This window comes from Notothenia rossii, assembly GCF_949606895.1.
Source record: "Notothenia rossii genome assembly, chromosome: 5".
NCBI lineage: Eukaryota > Metazoa > Chordata > Actinopteri > Perciformes > Nototheniidae > Notothenia > Notothenia rossii.
In genome coordinates this window covers 15464845-15486625 of record NC_136903.1, presented here as the reverse complement: position 1 = coordinate 15486625, position 21781 = coordinate 15464845, and the positions used below count along the sequence as shown (strand labels likewise).

Genomic DNA, 21781 nt, shown 5'->3' with positions numbered 1-21781 from the left:
ATAAAATAATTAATATCTTGAATAAAGAAGAAAATAATGTGCTGAATGACACAGCTTTTAACGCCCTGAATTTGCCTCTCAGGCAAAGCACCTTCCCTATTAAGCCCCACCAATAAATTATGAATACAGGTTCAATTATACTAAAGAACGGCCATAATGACATTGCTTATCTGCATGTTTAAGACGGAAGTTATTCCGTGTTTGGTCTGGCAGTTCGTCCTCGGGGAAAATAACACACCACTAAAATGTGGCTTCTTGTTGTCATGGTAACGAGTACTGTTTGAAGACTTTTCATTGACGAGTAGCTATAGCTATCTGATTTGGTTACATTAGTTGATGTTTTGTTACAGGTCTTTATCATGATATCGTGACACTGACACGTGTTTGAGTCATATTATTGTTTTGATTAGCTCATTACAAGAACATGTCTGAGACCCTAAATGACGAAGATAAAATGGGAGCAGTTTTGTTTCAGGTAATGTTGTCTAATTGCCTACTAGCTTACGTTAACACTAAGGTTACACTTCTGACTTAAGGTAGCTGTTAGCTAGTTATCGTTGGTTGCTCAAGATAAGAAGATTGCTTTTGAACACATGCCAGACAGTAGGCCTAACTAAATGTTTCATAAACGTTGACGTTGCTCTTTCTTTTTAAACCTCCTGACATTTAGCTAAACTAACAACATGCAAAAACAAGCTACAAGTCAAGTTAACAGTATTTGATCACTGAAATGTGTATGTTACAGGTTCAAGAGGATTTGAGAAAACTCAAATGTAGTCTTGAAAAAATCACTACCAATGAGAGGGGAAACACTCTGGACATTCAAGCCTTGGATGCTGCCATTGGAAAAACAGAAAGTATAATCAGGGTAAGTATGCTAAATAAGTGCTGATTAAAATGATATTAAAACATACATCAGACAAAGGAAGCTTGGTTACAGACAGACAGCTTCTGTGTTATTTTATTGTGAATAGAAGCATGCAGAGGATCATCTGAAAACAGTGACTAAGCAGGTGTTGGTTCTTCCAAGAATTGAAGACTTGGAAAAAAACAAGCAGATTCCAAAATGGTAGGTAAAGAGAAGCGTACATGTGTTGAGATTGTCTCGAGTGCACTTTCCTTTATCATGCCATTGTGGGTATTGATGGGTATTATAATTGTGAAATAATTGTGCACGTCTGTCCGTCCTGAGAGAGGGATCCCTCCTCTGTAACCCCCCCTGAGGTTTCTCCCATGTTCCCCTTTAAACTGTGGGTTTTCTCTGGAAGTTTTTCCTTGTACGATGTGAGGGTCTAAGGACAGAGGGTGTCATATTGTCATACTGATATTCTGTACACACTGTGAAGACCACTGAGACAAATGTAACATTTGTGATATTGGGCTATATAAATAAACATTGATTGATTGATTGATTGATTGATTGATTGATTGATTGATTGATTGATTGAAATTGCACAGGATACCTGCTCTGAAGAGTGTCCCAGATGTGCGTCCACAAAGAGAAGATCTTCCGGGGCCTTCACCTGGGGAAAAGGTAGGTTATTATTATTGTTCATTCATATTTTTAGTTTTTAACTTAGTATAGTGTTGCAAGTTACAATATATACTGTAGGGTTGGTTAGTTAGACATTAAACAATATCCTTGTACTATACATTAAAACAGGTGAGACAAAGAGACATGGTGTGATAGAGCAGCACATGAACACATACTTTATGTTTAGCAGAACTTTACATTCATTTCAATCTTTGATATTACTAACTAAAGTTTTAAAACCTTTCCTCTCTTTGTCTTATTCAGCACAAGTCAGCATTAACCATGCGTTTGCTGTGTAATCCTACTCACCCCCACAACAGAGCCATTTTGCATCAGAAATTTGGGATATCACTACCTGATGTCAACAAGAGGAGTATAAATGCAGTAAGTAATCTTAGATCTACGATAAATGTATATTAATTTAACTTTATGTTAGTATATCATGTGATGTTATGTCTTATCTGACCAGGTTTAAAGTAAACACTGTGAACTTAAAAATGCTACTTGACTCACCCTTGGGCCTTTCAGACTCTATGGAATCAAGGTGATAGTTGATTTGTGTTCTCCCATAATTATTTCCTGCAAGTTGTTGTAAGATGGAGAAGTATACATAACAATCATGGAGGGAGTGACAGTTAATTCAACTCTGGCTTTGTAAAACTGAACACCCAGGAGAACTTAAGGTTTTGTATTAGTCGCAGAAATGAGGCTACATCTGGAATCGTGGAGTATATTTTTACAAACAACATCAGAATAATAATTTGCCCCTCCATTTATTTGCTTTGTACAATGAGAAATTGATTCCTATGTCTTGAGTCTTTGTTGATATTAATTGTAACATACAGCACATGCCTCAGGAAAGATTTGATTAGGAAGCATTACAAGAGTTTCTGCTGCAACAAAGATTAATTGAGTATCATTGCTCCTTTCCCTGATGCTTACTCTCTTAAACCCCTGAAAAGACACTTTATGCTGGAGTGAAGAGTGATGGTATGTGTCTGTATTAATGGATGCTTCAAGTGCTCAGAGACACGGTGACACAAAGGTCACTTGGCTCAGTGATGACAGCCAGCTCTTGTCATGGCAAATCAATTTATCTTTTCAAAGGTCGACATTCGTTTTAGATATATTTTACACACATCTTTTCCAATATGTTTTTGGTAATCTACACATGACATGAGAAATAGCAGCCAAGACTGTCATTCTGATATAGGAGAGATGGAAGTGCTGGCTGCAGAGAGCGGAAGGCAGCAGATTGCAGCACATCAGCATTCTTCTAAAGAAGCAGGCGCCTGATTGCTGTGCTATGGGCTGCTGGTTTACAGCTGTCTCAGGACAGAAGTGGGTACCTGGTCCAGCATGCCAATAAGACAGCCGTAGCTTCCCCAACTGCTAACCACTGGCTCTCTGCCTGCTGCCTTCTCCTGCAACTCAGGCCAGCTCTTCCTCACCACGCTCTTGCCAGGAAATGAGCTTTTGCATTTTAGCAATTTTAGAAAAAGGTGCCACCCTTTCCCAAACCCATCTGAAACAGATGTGTGCCTGTGAGGGGAGATGCTCCCAGCACCTGGCTACTACCTGAGGTCTGTCAGAGAGCTCAGTGGTCTGAAAAGAACAAGAAGATGACATTCAGGGATAAGTCTGGAGGATCAGCAGCACAAACTTTGTGTTTTCTGAGTGTGTTTATATTAAACAAGGGCAATCAAAATATTTTAGAATATGTTGCAGGACAGTTTTGATCTTGGCATTGTCATTGTTATGGCTCGCTCCAAATCTTAATGAATACAGGAAACATATTGTTTGTAAGATGAAAGCTATTATATCCCAGGCTTCTTAGCACTTGTTTGCTAGAAAACTAGTTAAATCTTACATCAACAAGCTGGGATTAGACTGATGGCTGAGGGGTTGGTTAGATCCGGTACTTACAACAATGTCACTTATAAGAAGGAACTCCAGCTGCTGAAGAAAGGTGTTTAATTCAAACAGGGCCAAACAAAGAAATACTGGAGCAGGAGCTGGAATCATTGCCTCAATGATATTTATTTATTTATGTCACATGTACATCCTCTGATCCTATGTGAATGTTCTGTTAGGGAAAGCATCAGAGAGTCCCCACTCGCTCTGTGGTGACTCTTCCAGCCATTGAACCAAAGGGCCGTCGTAGCCTGGCAACACCTGGAGAAGACATGGGGACAGGTAAGCAGACATTTCAGCGCCTTATTACCAACACCTCACCTCTGTTTGAGTGTAAGAACTGACACTCACTTCATTGAGCGTGCCTGTGAGTTTGTGTATGGGGGCCATATGGAGCAGGCCACATATAGGCTCATATAGACATATAGTGCATATAGACTTTGACAGGCACACACTATATCCTGATATAATAGGGCAAAAATGCTCATCATTATTTATATTGTTACATCAAAAACAATTACATGTTCTTATATTCACTTGTTTCCTGCATTATTGTGCTGTGGTTTTTTACTCTTACGTAAGTGCAATATTCTGAGAATTGTTTTTTTAATTCATTTTTTCATCAGATACAAGTTTTCTTCCTGCGTCGATCCATCCCAAGGCTGCCTCTCTTCACCCCAGAGAGGATTCCTATCCCTCTAAGACAGGTCGGTTTGCCTCGGACATATTGACCCTAATAAAGTCCTGTCACTGGCAGTTCAATATTTAGTGAGGCCTTTTATGCAATTATGCCTTTTATGTTCTGTTTCGCTCTCCTGCTAGTTCTGTAATTGTTTTTGATAGTATTGTTCAGTTAAAACCATAGACTGTATATATAAAGGTTAAAACCCTTAATGGCATTGTTCTTGTAAAGGTTCTGATTGATTCAACATTGATAACATTTTGCCACTGATAGAGTACAGTTGAACCTGTCTGTTTGTGACGTCATGTCTAATAGGCTCGAGGTCCAGGAGTAACAAGCAACTCAAATGGGAAAAAGACCCTCGATCCACCTGTAAAGGAAGTGAGTGCACACCCCTCTGTACCACCAAGACACCTCCTCCCTCCGCCTCCACAAGTGAGGACCACGAGGGTATAATGCAAGGCGCCAATGATCTTATCCCTAAAAGCCCTCAGGTAAAAATACTTTAGTTTTGAGTGGATTTTAAACTAAATCAAAAATATAAAAGGCAATCAAAGACAATAATTCAATTGATTTAAAGTGTGAGTTGGTGTCCTGTCCCGTGTTTCCCTGTGCTCTGTAGAATTCACCTGTGGACGTAAACATCAGCAAATACCCCTTTACCATTATAAAGGGTCAGATCAACCCGTTGGCAGCGGATTTCTGTCACTTTAAGCAGAGCTTTAGCTTGTGTTGGAGCAGTGTGCTGGATGCTCTGGAGGCCCTGAAAAAGCTGCTCAGGGACTTTGCCGTGCCGCTAGCCAAAGTGAGCGGGGAGTGTCTGGTGGAGTTCAGCCACAGCTTGGGTACCGGTTGGAGAAAGGCTCCTCCAGTCAGCGGCCTCCTCTCTGTGCTTGGAAACTGGGAGGAGGTATCAGAACTGGTCTTACGCCCAGGTCAGCGCTACAAAGGAGAGGGGGGCATGGAGGCGGCTGCCATCCACATACAGTCCTGCTGGAGGCGCTACTTATCCCGGACTGCCTACCTGAGCCACTGCAGGAACAAGTGGGCGGAGGGCATCATCGCTGTCTCATGGCTGATGTACTCTCAGAAGATCCGAGTCAGGAAGGCCCTGCAGGCTCGGCGTGTCAGACAACTGGAGAACCACCGCAGCAGAGCCCAGGTGATGGTGCTTATACACAACATGTTCATTCTATCTCTATCCTCCTCTGTCTTACTTCATATTGCTCACCTTTTCAAAGCTTGCCTTTTTTTTTCTTTTTATCCCATTATTTTTAAAAATCGTCAGACTTTTATTTATGACTATTAAAATAAAACACATCTAAATCCAAAATGTGGATATATGGTTCCACCTGATATACTATCAATTATTATTCAAATTAAATCATCTACATAATACATTACGCTTGTGTGTTTTAGAAATTAATTATAAAAGTTTGACAGGTTTATTGTTTTTTCTAAAAAAAAACAAGAGCAAAAAAGGAACCTATTCATGTTTCATATTGAATTCTCTTTGCTTTTTAATGACCGTTTTGAAATGCCATTTTATAATGTGTTTCCGCTGCACTATTTCTTAATGCTCTTAACGTCTTTCAAGCACTTTGAATGGCATTGTGTTGAAAGGTGCTATAGAAATAAACTTGCCCTGCCTTACCTACATTTCGAAGGTAAATTACATTACATGTGCAGTAGCTAAATCAACAATTAAATGCTATAAGTATTAAAGATGTTTCAAATAGTTAAATGTTTTGTGTTTTTGATATAAGGTTTTAAAAATAAATCAGACTATAAAGGGAACATTTGGTTTTGCTGCTTAAATGATTGTGATTGCAGTGGCATTAGGGAAAGCTATTTAATTGAGTTGGACACATTTGGCTTTAATGTGGTATTTATAAACTGATTTAATATAATGCAATTACAAATGTAGAAACCCCTTTCTGGGGAGATATGCCTTGTTATGCTGAGATGAGGGATTTACCTCAATTTACAAATATTATTTCAGCCATAGCAGAACATTGCAAAGCTCAATAAATACAAATGTGCTTTTATTTATTCTTCTTCATGAGAGTGGTATGACGGAACCCTTTTCTTATATTTATAGTGTTCTGATCATTTTTCCCATTCAGCCTAGAAGTCATGTCTGTGCTGTCATCTGGGTAGAACATCTTTAAGAGCGCTGACACAACATTAATTAGTGACTACAAGTTCATTTAGTTTTAACACGGCTGTGTGTGTATACATGCACCAAATGTATGTTCTCACTCTTTAAACATTCATACCCCGTTAATTAAGCCCGCTAATCTTCCCCTGGCAGTCGCATCATGTACCTTGATGATTGAATTAATTGCGAGAAGATGTTTCTAAAGTAAACGCTTAATTTAATTAAGGTGGTATTTTATGCTTGGTTTGCTTCTGTTAGCCCAGAGAGAGATTGGCTTGATGTCTTTCAGCTCTGCAGTGATGATTTGTGTGTGTGTGTGTGTGTGTGTGTGTGTGTGAGTGTGTGTGTGTGTGTGTGTGTGTGTGTGTGTGTGTGTGTGTGTGTGTGTGTGTGTGTGTGTGTGTGTGTGTGTGTGTGTGTGTGTGTGTGTGTGTGTGTGTGTGTGTGTGTGTGTGTGTGTGTGTGTGTGTGTGTGTGTGTGTGTGTGTGTGTGTGTGTGTGTGTGTGTGTGTGTGTGTGTGTGTGTGTGTGTGTGTGCGCGTTCATGCAGTCCCCTCTCTGATCACTCCTTCTCTCCGTCCCCAGCATCTGGCAGCCGACTGGAAACATATCCAGTCCTCCAAGAGGACCATTATCCACATCCCTTCATTAGGTAGCTTTCTCTGCCTGCTGCACACACACACACACACACACACACACACACACACACACACACACACACACACACACACACACACACACACACACACACACACACACACACACCAACGCACACATGTCATCTAGCAGCAGACACCCCGTCTCACCAGTCTGCTGCCCCAGTCTGTGGCCTGGTGGAGGCACTCTGTCTCGTTCAAATGACTCTCTGCAGGAAGGCACTCACAGGATGATGACAGTCCCCGTGCCAGGGAACTGAACAATTTAGTTTCAATCGCCATTTAATTTGCAGATTAAGCAAATGAAAAGCCATTATGTTGAATATTTGCAAGAGGCACAAAGGTCTTGTTTTATTGCTCTGCAAAAAAACACACACCCAAAAGAGCAAGACGCTGCTGTGTTTTTCCACCAGACACAGAGTGCACGCTATGATCCGTTCTTGTTCTAATTTCACCATGGCACTCACATTTAGACTGTAATCAGGCATGTGCATTGTAAATCATTAAGCGATTGTCTAAAATTATTAAGCCTAATTACTAGCAGATGGAATGCTTTATTTGCACTTGGGGTGGCTACAGAGAGTGCTGTGTGAGCAAGGATAATTAGAAAGTTGAACCCCATTGTTGTTAATTAGCATGAATCCAATCATTTAATTACCTTGATTCAGTTGAGGATTCTCTCTCAGGCAGAAATTCAGACAGACAGATCCTGGAGGCACCACTGGATTTAGCTCAGGGGCTGGACATGCTGCAACAGGACGCCCAGCACATGACACACACTGCCCCTTCGAGTTATAGAGCTACATTAATGATCAAACTGCACCTAGACGTATCTATACCACCCCAAGTGTAGACTCACACACATGAGCTCCAGCTTTTTAATAAGGCCAGGTAGAGCTGATATGAATCCCTCTGAAAGTCTTACCTTTGTGACCTCGTGCTGACAGGATACCCTCAGCGCCAGCGAAGACATTTGAGGGGATTGGACATCCTGCAGAACGTCCAAATAGGCCGACTGTGTGATATTAGAGGTATGTGTTCACCTTCTCATCAACATATACACACATTAACATCTGTATGCTTTTAATGCCAACATCATTTTTGGATATTCTAAGATGAAAATGTGGAGGTGATCTACGTTTGTCCGAGACATTTGGGGGAGAATATTCTGGACTATTACGCCAGCCTCCTGAAATGTGATGAAGAAACAAACGAGGAAGATACCGGCAGCGCGGAGGCCTCATCCCTCTCCATCAGGCGCTTCATCATCCTCACACCTGAGGCTGTGGATTATTTCCCGGTAAGATCGATTAGATCCACATGTTGTCCACAAAGATAAACATAGAAAATAAAAAACCTCACGGCCTCGCATTTTGTTTTTCAGCAGGATCTCAAAATGTACTGTAGAACATGGATAATAGTCTACTGTGGATGCTACAAGAGTCTGTAGTTTGTGCATCCACCTCTAGAGGGTACTAGAGGAGATTGTTTGGCACTGTGTGTCTAATATTCTTTTTAAGTCCCGTTTACATATTTTAAAATTAAACATTTGTGTTATATTGAAGTAAACACACAAGGTTATACTTTATTCAAATGAATATAATGGTTTCCAGCTGGTTAATACTTAAATGTTATATTAACTGTTTATTCTGACTGCTTTAATCTTGAAAAATCTGAATTTGATTACCTCAATACAATAAAATGAAGGTGTTGTTATATTGTTTTTTTTACATGCAAGCACTCTATCCATCTTTTTATATCCTTTTGCACAGATTGAATGTGCGACACAACACGGCCCTCTTCATTCCTTTCTATTGATTTTCCTGCTGTTTTGTTGTTAGACTGTGCCAGACGTGTTGCTGAGATGAATCACTGCTACCCATGGCTGGCAGCGCATTCTGCCAGTGACAGAAGGGATAATTCCATGTGGATCAAATAAATACAGATGTGAAGTAATTAGTTATATTCCCAAGGAGCTCATTGCTCGCACACATTAAAGACGTGAAGGATAGGGGAGGCCCCCCACAGGCAGCTTTTATCAATTCAACCTGCTGGAATACAGGAGAGGTTAAAACCCTGCTGGCTATCACAATAATAGATCTGTTGTGTGTACACAGTGATAAATCAGGTCAAGAAACAACTCTTGAAAGACACTTTTTTTTTTTACACTCTTCTCTCCTAGACCCGCAACATGTGCCTGTCCACGCTGCTAAAGTACAGTCCGCGCACTCTGAAGCGCATCAGGAACCTGATCCAGGGGAAGCACGCCTACATTGTGGGTGGGGTGGCTCATGTTGATGACCTGGCCGTGGCTGATGAGCTAGGAGTCCCCATCCTGGCTCCAGAACCAGCTGTTTCAGAACTCTACAGCACCAAGTCTGGAGGGAGGAGGATCTTCGCTGGGGCAGAGGTTGATGTGCCCCCAGGTCAAGGGGACATCTACTCGCTAAACCAGGTCCGAGATGAAAAACACAAAGCATACAAAGACTCCACACAGCCTGAGTTTCTTTATTAGTGCCTGGTGACACCAAACCCATTTTATTTGTATTAAATGTACACTAGAAAAACGTAAACATTGAGTTTAGTTAAATGTATTATGTCAACAGATTTCACATTTAGGTGAGTTGAAAGTAATAATCACAAGTTTAAAATAAATATATAAGGTTCAACTTAATATTATTGCTTTCAGTTAACCTAATACAGTTATGTGAAATGTGTTGACATAATACCCCCTAATTAAAGTCGAGGTTTCAGTATTTTCAGTGTACGTATTATTTCTTTCTTTTGTTCCAGCTTCATGAAACGCTGGCTCGGCTCATGACTGAAAACATTGACGTGCAGCGCTGGCTCTTCAAGATGGACTCCGAGCATGGCGGCCGTGGCACAGCTTCCTGTGACGTCTGCCATCTCAGCTGCTATAAGGGAGTCCTGCAGGAGAGCCATCGCTATGGTCCTGAGTCGGGGACAACAGAATGGATTCAGGTAAAGACTCTGAGGATTTAGTAATCGTCCCCCTTTCATAAACTATAGAACCATATCTCCGAGGACACTTTTACACACTTACTTTTATGCAGTGTTTTATTATTTTGCTAAAATGTTTTTTCATGTTTTCATTTATTTCCCTTATTACTCTCTAAATTGAAGTTTTCTTTACTATTATGTCTTGTTTTAATAGCACCACCAAAAGCACTGGTTTTACAAAAAGTGCAATAAAAATAAAGTGTATTGCTCATACCAGAGAGGGATTGGCCATTTAGAGCTAACATGGTAACAACTAGACACTTAACAGATAACATTAGAGTAAAGTCAAATGGAGATTGTGCTCCTTATTGAGATGAGACAGCTAAAACAAAAGGAGTTGGTTTTATTTCTGGTTTTGAATGAACAAAAGCTGAGGTCACAGCGGGGTCACAGAGATGCCATCATTTAGGAGTCTTAACGTCACCGTCACAATGCTGGTCCCTGTAGTACAGTATTTTGAGCATCGTCCCCAGAGCCACAGAACATGAAATCAATAGATATACAATATCTGTTTATACACACAGCTGTTATCCATTCTCTCGTGTCGATGTTTGTTTGGGAGAACAGGAGCCTGTCCAATGGTAGTAAAGCCCTAACTCACCTGCCAGTGACAATATAATCACATACATTCTAGCAAACAGAGCATCTCTCTCTATGTACATGTGTTTATATTTATAAACTATTTTGTGGATTCATTTCACACAGATTCAGGCCGATTTGATTTCTGAGTATACTGTAAGTATATTGAAGTACAAATGGCACAAAACACTAAAATCCATATTTGCAGCTGATGTTTTTTTTACCTACCGCTCTACATCATTGAGATGTTTGTCTCTGACACTTATTGGATGAGTCGGATCCATTTGTAAGGACAACACTTGAGTACAAATACAATGTGAAGTGTTTAGTCAAGTAAGTACAATATTGTAATTATTTCATACAATATCAACATTAGCTTTTACCTTCAAAAAATCAATTCAGATTTAACACGTGAAAAATAAAAAACAATAATTGGTGAGCCATTCATTTAGTACAGATGCAATCTGTACACTGCCTCTGAGCCCCTGGCTCTTATTTCTCATATGCTTACAAAGTAGCCTTTGATTTTCTGTCATGTGTTAATTACCGTATTTTGCCATTTAACTGGGAGCTTTGTGTAAACTAATTACAGGCTAATGATTGTGGGCTTGAAGCACAACGATTTTACTTTTTATTCCATCCGAAAGAACAGCAGTCATCTCAAGCGTCTTATGGCTCACTCTGTTTTGTTCCTATTAGCTCCTTCTTTGATTCATAGTGCATGTGCGGAGCGGGGCTGTAATTGTTGTTGCATTGGTGCTGTTAATTATGGCAGAGAGTGGCTGAGCTACCGCCAAGGTCCATAATGGTGGCTGAGGCAGCTCAGGAAAGTAAATGGGGTTTGTTTCACCAGCTGGGGTCCCATGGAGAGGGAAGAGTGCCGAGGCCCCCAGTGTAGGCCCACTGCCTCGGGGCTTCTGGGCCATATGGACACAACACTTTAACTGGCCTTTATTTTACACCTTGCTCTTTTAATCAAAGCAAAGCCCACATCCTGTGCTCCTCATTGCATGATTTTTTTTCATGACATTGTTTTCCCCTTAAAATGTGTTTGCCCCTTAAATGTAGAACATCGTCCTTCTGCTGTTGTACGTGTGTTGAAGGAAGCAATTTGGCTCTATATACTGAAAGATTACAGATAGTGTTGTTGATTACATAGATACATATGAATATTTGATATCGTTATCGCTATCCTCTCCTCACAGCAGAAGCTGTAGATGGACATATATTTTGAGATATAACACTCATTAACGTAGCACTTTACAGAAAAGAAGTAGACCTAATTGCAACAGCAATGAAAGCTATTGAATAAGATAGATACTGAATATTTGCAAGCATTTAGGCAATAGATGTCTGATGCTATGTTTATGTAATTGTGTACATTTAATGAATTATTTATCAACAGATATGGTCAAATTAAGCATTTTAAAAATTCATTCATAATTACCAAAACCATAAAATAATAAGTGATGCTCGTAGTGTATGTACTATTCAGTTTAATATCTAACACCCTTTATATTCACCATAAAATAGAGAGGAGATCCAAATTATACTTGGCCTTAGTCTACAAACACTGTGTACATATTTTTGTAATTATTGCTTGTTCTGAAGGGCTCAGCAGGAAGAAGAATACCATGTGGTCCTTCAGAATAATACCAACAATCCCTTCTGGCGATGTAAAAGAAAGCCTTAAAGGCTACAACAGGAAGGAGGAGGGTTTGCATCCACACTGAGCTTCCACTGAGCTTTAGGAGATGTGTTTGTTCCTCTGAATGTTGTGAGGCCCACAGCCTGCAGCACAATGTTCCAGCCTGCAGAAAGCCCCCAGGCCTCGTTCAGCATTTACACAGAGAGAGGTTAAAGACATGTAGATCTGCACCCATGCAATGCCTGAAGGGGCCCACACACACACACTAAAGCGCTCACACAGCTTGCATAAGGATCATTAGGCACAAGAGGGTAAAAATTACACCTAATAGCGTCAACAGATGGAGTATTTCTTTTTGTCACGCTGTGTACAAACAGATCTTGAGCAACACCTTATTTAGGTTAAGTTTGTCAACGAAATGGGTCATTTGATAATCACTACCATCGTAGATGTACCGGGACATTTTGTACAGATGTTTACTGTCTAAATAGTGTTCAGTCTGCAGTTGCATGGAGGAGTTTAAATATATAATCATCTGCCTTAACATCATTAACCTGAATTAACCTTAAGAAGTTGCTTAAACATTTCCTGTGGCTCATGTTTGCTTTGAATTTAGTTTCATGTCACTGGAGGTAATAAGTGCTTTTGGTGCAAGCAGAGGGAATGTACCAAGATGTTAAACTCAACCAGGGATGAGGGGGAATGTGGTAAAAATATGTCATTTACTATTGCACATCAAATGAATCATAGCCTTTTATATTGAAGTCAAAGCTTTGGTGGGACAGTGCTACAGAAAATGAATATTCATAAAGAATGTATGACTTTTTATTCCAGATTTATTTATTTATTTAGTGTCGCTTTTCAGTCGTTTCAACATGTAATAGAGAGAGAAAGAGGCAGCGCTACATCTATTTTATTTATGACCAGATTGCTTGTCTTTATGTGGACACCAAGCAAAGCCTGAATCCTATCACAGGGTACTGTACGCAGTTTAAGTCCAAATAATTTATTGCAAAATACCTCTCTGTCTTTTCCCTCTGTCCTGCTGTTTCTGTGAACTGCATAGGCAAAGTCCTGGGGTGAGCTTGCTCTTCCGTTGAAAATGACAACCGTTCCCTTACACTTTTTGCCGCACCATTGTGTGCTTTATGGTTTGTATAGGGGGAATCACTGTGTAGCATTTGACCTCGCCTCTTACAGTACTTGAATATGATGATGGCTGTTACATGACTGGAATATCAACAGCATAATCTCCAGCCCTGTCTCCAGTGAAGCCCGACAGCATACACTCAAAACAAAGTAACGCTCCAGATAGAACGATGAAAGAACAAAGACATTATATCCATTCAGACTTCAGTCATCTCTCAGACCGGCTTCACATATTTTATTGTGTATGACTAAATGAAGTACACAGACATTGTTACATACAGAAACCTGTATTTAAAATAACACTCTGGGCGCTTCATACACACCTTCATTGTAGATTTATAACACAATAAACTGATGATATAAAATGATAGCTTAAGGTTAAGTGGTGTCGTTGGTGTAACTTTAACTCTATTACAGCCGTGTCAGAGGTAACCGTGTACTTGAGTCGCCCAACTGTTTTAGAGGACATCCAAAACAAAATTAAGAAATTAACAGCATAATTAAGTGGCGAAACCATTATGGCATTTCCTAGTTACAGAAACAAGAGTAATATCGATCCCAGTGAAGCCCTGATTGATCCCCAGATAGATGAGGTTAGCTTAGGCATTCATCAGCTGCCCAGTGGAGGGAGTTGTTATTGAGGGCAGGTGCTGTCTCTGTGGCTGTGAGTTAAAGCCATTAGACTCCCGAGGCCTTCTGATAATAGGCTGTCACTCACAGGTAGACCTTCCCGGGGTATCCATCAGACACTCGCACAGAAATTGAAGCAGCCACCAAAGGTCTCGGGGATAACAAGCAGTCACTGGAGTCATCCGGATAACACAAGGGCATTCCCAATAATGTGCTCGACACCTAGAGAGTTTGATAATGAGACACATAAAGTATCCAGGACTTGTTATTGTCTTGTGTTTTGAATAACAAACATACATAATGTCCTCTGATCTGTCCCCAAAGCATTTTCCCTAATGTATGCACCCTAACTTTCTTCCTGCAGGAGTCTGTGCTGCCTCGATATTTAGATGAAATCCCAGAGTGGCTGTCCCGTTACGCCCAGCCTGTTAAAACCTCCTGCTATTCCACCTGGGCCTGCTTCCTGGAGACCTTCCTCAGGCAAGGTCAGATACCTATTGTAAGGCACTGAATGCTTTTTACCTCCAAATACAACTATTTCGAATAGGTTAATAGTAATTTCCTATGTCCTTCCTAGTTCCCAGATGTTACCTATGTGACCTGACAAGCTTAATAATGTTCATGCTGCTGCTGTTGGTTGTTAAACAGCTGCTGCATGATTGGTAACGTTTTTATTTTTCTCTGCTGTCGCTGTGTGTCCAGGCGGTGTGGTGGAGGCCTACCCCCCCTCAGACTGTGTCACCTGTCTGACGGTAGATCTGCTGCTGAAGCCCGGGGGGGGGGTGACCATGCTGTCCTGCGGAGACCAGCTTCACGGCTCCTGTCAGCTGGAAGCTATAGGCTCCACTGTCCCTCAGACTTCTGTACAGCCACAGACCTTGCAATCCATCTGCATGCGTGTGGGCCAGGCCTGTCTGCAGCACCTCATCGTAGGGTATGTCTCCGTGGACCTGGCTACCTTTCTGAACCCCGACACCATGGAGCAAAAGGTGAGACGCAGGCTCATGCTACCACGGTAAATATGGTCTGGGCTGTTGCAGCATATGGTGTCAAAGTTCTCCATTTCAACATATTGGTGAGACAGATCAATGTTTAGGCTGGATTGGGGATCCATTTGAGCAGATAGGTGTCTCCCCTACTGCTCCCCTGGGATTCTGAAAGCAGGAAAGGCAAACAGTGGGCGCAGGGACCAAATGTGTCACCAGGCCATCTAATAAACTGTCAGGTGTTATCGTGTCGATATACTGATTCTACCATTTAAGACTTGCCCTTTAACCTCACAGTGTGGAGAAATTCAGAGGCACCTATCTTTCAGACAATAGGTCATTCTAAAGTGATTTGGCAGCTTCACAGGGATGCCCTGTCAGTGTTTAACCCCTCGCTGCTTACCTGCCGCGCTCTGCTGAAATGTGTCTTGTTATTATAGCGAGGCACCAGCGAAGCCTCATCTCATTTGTCAGGATTAAGTTTTGTTGAAACCTTCTTGATCTATGGTATTGGAAATGGGCTGGTTTATGATGGTTTAACCTCTGCTCCTAACATGTGGCTACATTGACTGCTTATTGATCCAGAGCTGTGAAATGAAATGCTTTGTTTATAATATGGTTTATAAAATACTAAACCAGAAAAATGGTGGAGAAGGCACTAGAGCTACTTAACAGTTTTTTCAAAAGGGTATAAAAATAGACACTGAATGTGTTTTGTATATATTTTTTCTTTGATACAAATACACTCCTCTTTGAAGGACATTTCAACAAATCTATTCATGTTTTTTTTCTTCACTGTTAACATTCATAATGTCTTTCCATATATAAAAAATATATTTGAAGATGATGCTATTTAGGGCATGCTTGCCACTAGAGGGTAGTCTCTTATGGATCAGATGTTAAACCAAACAGTGTGGGCAAAAGCGTGTTCAGACAATGCTATTTTAATCTTAAAACTTTAAAATTATACATTTTATTGCATCAATATTATTTGTTCTTTACGTTTTTGGAACAGAATCTTTTTGGTGTTTTTATGGATTGTGGATTTATCACACAGTAAGTATTTTAAGGTAAGAATAAACATATCTCACCCTATTATAGGGTGCGGGGGGCGAGGGGATTAATATATGCAACCATATTTTTCAAAAGGTCATTATGTCACTAAATTGCAATTTTTGTTCCACTCAAATAAGGAAATTAGGATCCAAAGCTGATTTTTTTTATCGTGATAATGACAGCATTAAAATTCATTTTCAGTTTCAACGTTGACCCAAAATTGAATGGGATTCACTGACAGCATAATTAAGAACAGACTATAAACAGCATGTGCTTCAATAGAGCAGGAACATTGAAGACAGATTCTTAACCATCTCCCCACACACAGACAGAGCAGAGCCACATGGGCAAACCTGTCTGGATTTAAACATCAATTTAGATTCAAACCTGTTGCTAAAAGCTGCCTACTTTATTTGATGGGAAGAAGTGGGTCACATATGTTTGCCCTTGCAGTCTCTCCTCACATTGTGGAGCGGCGGGGCCCCAGCTGCAGCATCAGGGTTTTTAATGAAAATGCAAGGCAATAGAAAACAGGTACAATCCAGGCTTACATTTCCCACGGCTTTGTTAAGAGCGACAATGAGACATCGGAGTATGATTTTTAGTGAGTTGAGTGAATGGTGCGGTGGAGTGTGTCCGTCACTCAGGCCCAGGTATCAACCTGATGCTTAGAGACCAGCACTGTCCACTGCTGCTGACAGTAAAGAGGGCTGAGTGCAAAACATACAGCTTGCCTTTGCTAGACATGAATGTTCACAGTTTGCAGTCGTTTTATTGTGTGTTGTTTATAACACCTTCTGCATATACTGTATAATCTCTATATTTGTTTTGCCTTGAATGCATTTTTAGAATAGTCAAAGGCTCAAATCACAACAAATCGGTGCCTTACAATTCATAAGCAATGGCTATGTAACTCAACAACATTATAGTTCACATTACATCAATTATTCTAACATAATAGAAAACATTTTTGTCATTAATATTTTATCACATCATTTGGGCTATACCTTAATATGATTTATTGGTATAAGTAGTATTTTTATGTATGACACACTTTTGAAAATGAACACATTTATTATAGCTTTGAAACAATTTATTTATTCTAAAGGACTCGTTTATTGATTGATCATTTCCTTATTTTTCAAACAAAAATGCATGTTTTCTCACTTAATTGGATAAAAACGGTCAGATTATTAGATACAAAAATGTGTCAATTTCAGCCATATGCTATGACCTTTGTTTCGCAATGTATTTGAATAGAAAAAAAAGATATCCGGCTTATAAAAGAATTACTGTATATGGTCTGATATCCATGTGTTAGTGGAGATATAGTGCTCAGGTTACAGAGACTGCGCGGTTCAGACAGGCAGCCATTTGCATTCAGTGGCAGGAGCGTTTACTTTGACAAATAGGAACAGCAAAAGGAGGCAGCCGACTGCCACTTAGTTATTAACAACTCCTTCACCAGTGATTTATTTGCCACTTTTGAAGAGAGGACATAGCTATTAGGTTATTATTGGGAAAATTAGCCCTGTTTAAGCGGAAGGCTACGACCATACCTGACCCCTTAATATACTTATAATGATGCCATTTACTATACATATCTGAACTTAGCTCATCAGACCTGTGCCAAACTAACTAGCCCAAGGCAAGCTGAACCCAAACGCAGCAAAGGATCTACTTTGTGCACGTGTCATTCCACAACTAAATTACCCAAATCTGTCGAGCACACACCATTAACCGTGTTTTCCTTTCCCCTGCCTCTCAACACGTAAGGATTAAAAGGTACTGACCCCTCTCTTTATAAGGATCTGTGGGTGAAATACTTTGACGTTCCATTTTTGTGACTACGTTTTATAGTGTGTGTTTTTCTCTGCTGTGACACATAGTTCACAATGTCTTGTGTGCAGGTGTGGGCTATTGATCTGGACCTCACATACAGTGACAATCTGGCCATGACCCAGATGCTTCTGATGATGACTGGAGGAACGCTGAATTTCCACACAGGCTGCTTAGAAGTGCCAATGCCATACAGAGAGAAAGGCTGCGAACACCAGACTGCAGCCAAAGTACCATTTTATATTTGCTTACCGTACAGTTAATCATATTTGAAATGTTTCATTTTTTCTTAAACAAAAGGTGGATTTAAAATGCTATATTTGAAGTTGTATTTTCCTACAGTGGCTCATTTTGTTGTTAAATGTAATCCTAGAAGAAACCAGCTCTAAGCAAGCAGAGACTTTTAGAGGATATTATTATACGATTACAGTAATCACAAAGATAGATCAATGTTTTGCTCCTCATTTTGTTAAATACAACTAAATACTGTAATTACGCACTGAGCTCAATTGGTGTTTAGGTGCTGAATTCATTATCATTTTGATAGATGAGCCTAAATAATCAACACATTAATAATTCATACCATTTTCATTATGCATGTGTATGCATGCTTGAACACCTCATCAACCTGGTGCCAGGCCTTAAACAATGAGTTCTTTTATTAGCAGTATGCCTCAGTTTACGCTTGTTAATCTGCGACTTGTATTATTTTATCAAGCGTTCATTTAGTGGGTGGCCTGATGCTTCGGTGCAGCAGTTGAGCCACAGCAGTGGTTAATGGCTTCAGCAGTGGCCATCATTAGCGCCCTGCATATTACAAACACAATTAAATCCCTGTTGGGCACTTTTATTGTTCGTGTGAGGGTCCTATGTTTGACAACCGCTAACACACACCCAGCACGGCGAGTTATGGGCGATCTCCTCGGCTCACAGGGGCTTAGGCCTGCTCTTTTGTCTCCCAGAGGTGCCTGAGAACCAGGACCATTTTTATCCTCTTGAGCCCTGCCACTTTTAAGTAATCAACCTCTCTAGTGTTACTTATACTCGCATGCTCAGAACCGCTCTGTTATCGTGATATGTATCGTGTGTGGCGAGTCGTCCTTTTGTGCATTGGCCAGTGCTTTTGTCTCAAACTAAATGCAAACATTTGCACTCCTCAAACTGTGGTTTCTTTGATTGGCATCATACAATTAAGCTCATCTTGTACTTGGCATGTCTTCTAAACATTAATTGTTGCTCCCCGCAGTTAATTAAGAAAGGCCCAACAGTTTACCACATGTGCCCCACACTCATCATGTTTACTAATCACACACACTCCCCAAACTCAACAGTGACCCTAAGGACATGTGTATGGGGTTCAGCCATCGCTACTTCGCTTACACACACCACCTAGTATACTTTCAATCCAAATGTAATAGGACATAAAGGTATTGTCTCATTTTAGATTTATACAGAGCCGTATGCTAACCATTATATTCTATATCATTTCTTGTTTCTCTTTTGTTACAGCCTCCTGTGGTTCCTCGTTATGCAGTTATTGGGAGCCACTTGTTTCACTCAAACCTTTCCATGTTATACCATAATGTGTTCCTTATGGTGTGCAAGGCTCATGGTATAGGATTTAACATGAAGGTAAAATCCCCAAATGTATCTGCTTGCCTTTATTATTATCTTTATTTTTGTTTTCATTTTGCAGCTTAGCGTAAAATGGATTTAAAGTGGAACTCTATAGACTTTATAAATCCAAGTTTGCTTACCAAAAAGATGTGTAAAGCCTTTTGTTGCTCCAGAGGGAGGTTCCCAAAGTTTGATAAGTTGAAATGAGTGATGTGACTTGAGTCAGTGTTGATTGGGTTTGAAAATAAAAAGCATACCTATGGGTGTGTGAAGCCAGACAGAAATGTAATTATGAAACCTCTTATCTCCACTTCTCATCTGCTCTAGAGGCTAGCAGGTTGAGGCTAAATAACACACCCCCATCTTTGATCAAACTGCAATCCAGTTGCATTGTGGGAAATGCACAGGCCAGGTTGTGGCAAGGAAGCAGAATGTATGAAATAAAAAAGATTGAATCAAATTGATTTTGATCTTTAACTGAACATCACAAGTCTGGCAGTTGAATAAGAGAGTAATGCTGACTCAGAGTATCTTTTTATTTACACTAGTGTTGATGGAGCTCTCTTTTGGCTGTGTGTTTCTGGCTCTAACATTTCAGAGGAAGCAAGGCACCATTTTTGCTGTTTACGACGGCAGTGAGAGATGCAGGATGGGAATGATGTGAGTATTTGTTTTTGCATCAAATGCATAAACATTATTATAGTATTCATGACATTCAGGGTAAAAAAGCAGTAGGAAGAATTCTGAACACATTAGGGTTTGTTTGCACTCTCTGTTTAATAGACAAGCAAATAAACAGTAGAGGATTAGGTGGATAAAAGACCTCTACAGACTGAGAGAAAAGACAATTCGTTTCGAGGATTAACATGCCACCTCTGGCTTTGTAAATGTTGTTACAAACTCTAGAAGTTGTTAGGCAGAGGGTTATTTAACATATTTATCACTCAAATCCTTTAGCCTGCACAGTGCTGTAACAGTTCAATCAAGCTGTGCTCATCCCCCAGAAGACTGAAGATGTTGTCTGCTGAAAGTTTCATTTAGCAGCACCATCACATGAGCAAGGTGATTGTTTCTTAGCTGGCAGCATGGGGGACATTAGTAAACTCGTTTGTTTGGGTCGTCGTTAACAGAGCCGTCTCAGAAGATCTCCAGGGAGCTCTGGTGACCTTTGCTCGGAATCTGTCAGTCATTCATCAGGAGATATCACCCTCTAACATGCAAGGAGAAACCAATTTTAAGGTACCGTGTTAATGACTTAACGATCCCTCCTCATATACATCATGAAACGTTCATCTTTGAGTCAAGCTCTCGTCAGCTGGATGGCACTCATTTAACTTGTTTAATTTATTTTTTATTTGTTAGTATCTGATCAAGGAAGTAGAAGACGTACTGCAGATGACTGTTCAGAACAAGATGTGAGCAGTGGAGGATAAACCTGCTTCACCAATATACTAACATTACTCATACCAAGTTAAGTCTTCTTGTCTTTGCCAGCTTTAATGTACTATTATACTTTGAATACATGATTCACCGAAGATGGAGATCATTGTTGATAGCTAAATAAATCCCTGAAACATTGTCAGATTTCGCCATGAACCTTTATCATATTTTATTATTTAGTTTTATCATCTGTTTTAACTGTCTATATATAATTCACTATTGGAAAATGGCAGCTTTAAAGACATACAGGAAACTGGGGTTTAAAGTATGGTTCATTCAAGAATTTGAGAACAAGCACACAATTTTCTGCACAGCTACTAAACTTATCTTCATGTTCTGTAGATTGGTTTCAAAGATTTAAACATCATCATCATCATCAAACCAATGTATATATTTTAATGAAAACATGTACAATATGTTGTATGCAAATTGGCTTGAACATGTGTGCTGTTTCTTCAATGTATTCATTAATTCTGGTTGATATGGAGAAATGTTGGTTTAGCTGTGGTTTGTGGAATAACTTATGAATTACAGCAGACTGTTCAATGTTCTTTGAAATATTTCAGGAAAATCTTCAGTGTATTCGAGTGGATCTATTGTGTATGACAACATTCTTGATGATCAGGCACCAACAAATCGTTCATTGCTACTGGGATCAGTTATAAAAGTTGCAAAGGTTTATTTGAATCAATAGTAAGGATAGCAAGCAAATACTTATCTGCATAAATATGTTAACATAAAAAGAATACAGAAAGCTACTAACAATGTATAAAAAAAGAATATTACTAGTTATTAGTCATAGTATGTCATTCATTAGGCTGACTTCACACACGTGTGTATCATGTCAGTTACAAATAAAACCTTGAAGC

General features: G+C 40.0%; 1 protein-coding gene across 2 annotated transcripts; it reads left to right on the top strand.

Annotated features, from left to right (window-relative positions):
- The first annotated feature begins 310 nt into the window (after positions 1-310).
- On the top strand, positions 311-21751 carry iqch (IQ motif containing H). Of its 2 annotated transcripts, XM_079684671.1 has the most exons (21): positions 311-475; positions 746-868; positions 975-1069; positions 1459-1534; positions 1799-1918; positions 3628-3730; positions 4075-4155; positions 4446-4624; positions 4753-5292; positions 6877-6943; positions 7895-7978; positions 8063-8247; positions 9130-9402; positions 9741-9929; positions 14339-14459; positions 14677-14963; positions 17927-18085; positions 19365-19487; positions 20071-20132; positions 20603-20711; positions 20835-21749. In XM_079684671.1, exons 1-21 carry the CDS (start codon positions 425-427, stop codon positions 20889-20891), a joined length of 3084 nt encoding a protein of 1027 aa, XP_079540797.1. In that variant the 5' UTR covers positions 311-424; the 3' UTR covers positions 20892-21749. The 2 variants fall into 2 exon arrangements, with proteins under 2 accessions (XP_079540797.1, XP_079540798.1); XM_079684672.1 differs by lacking the exon at positions 17927-18085 and having other exon boundaries at positions 20835-21751.
- The last annotated feature ends 30 nt before the right edge of the window (positions 21752-21781 follow it).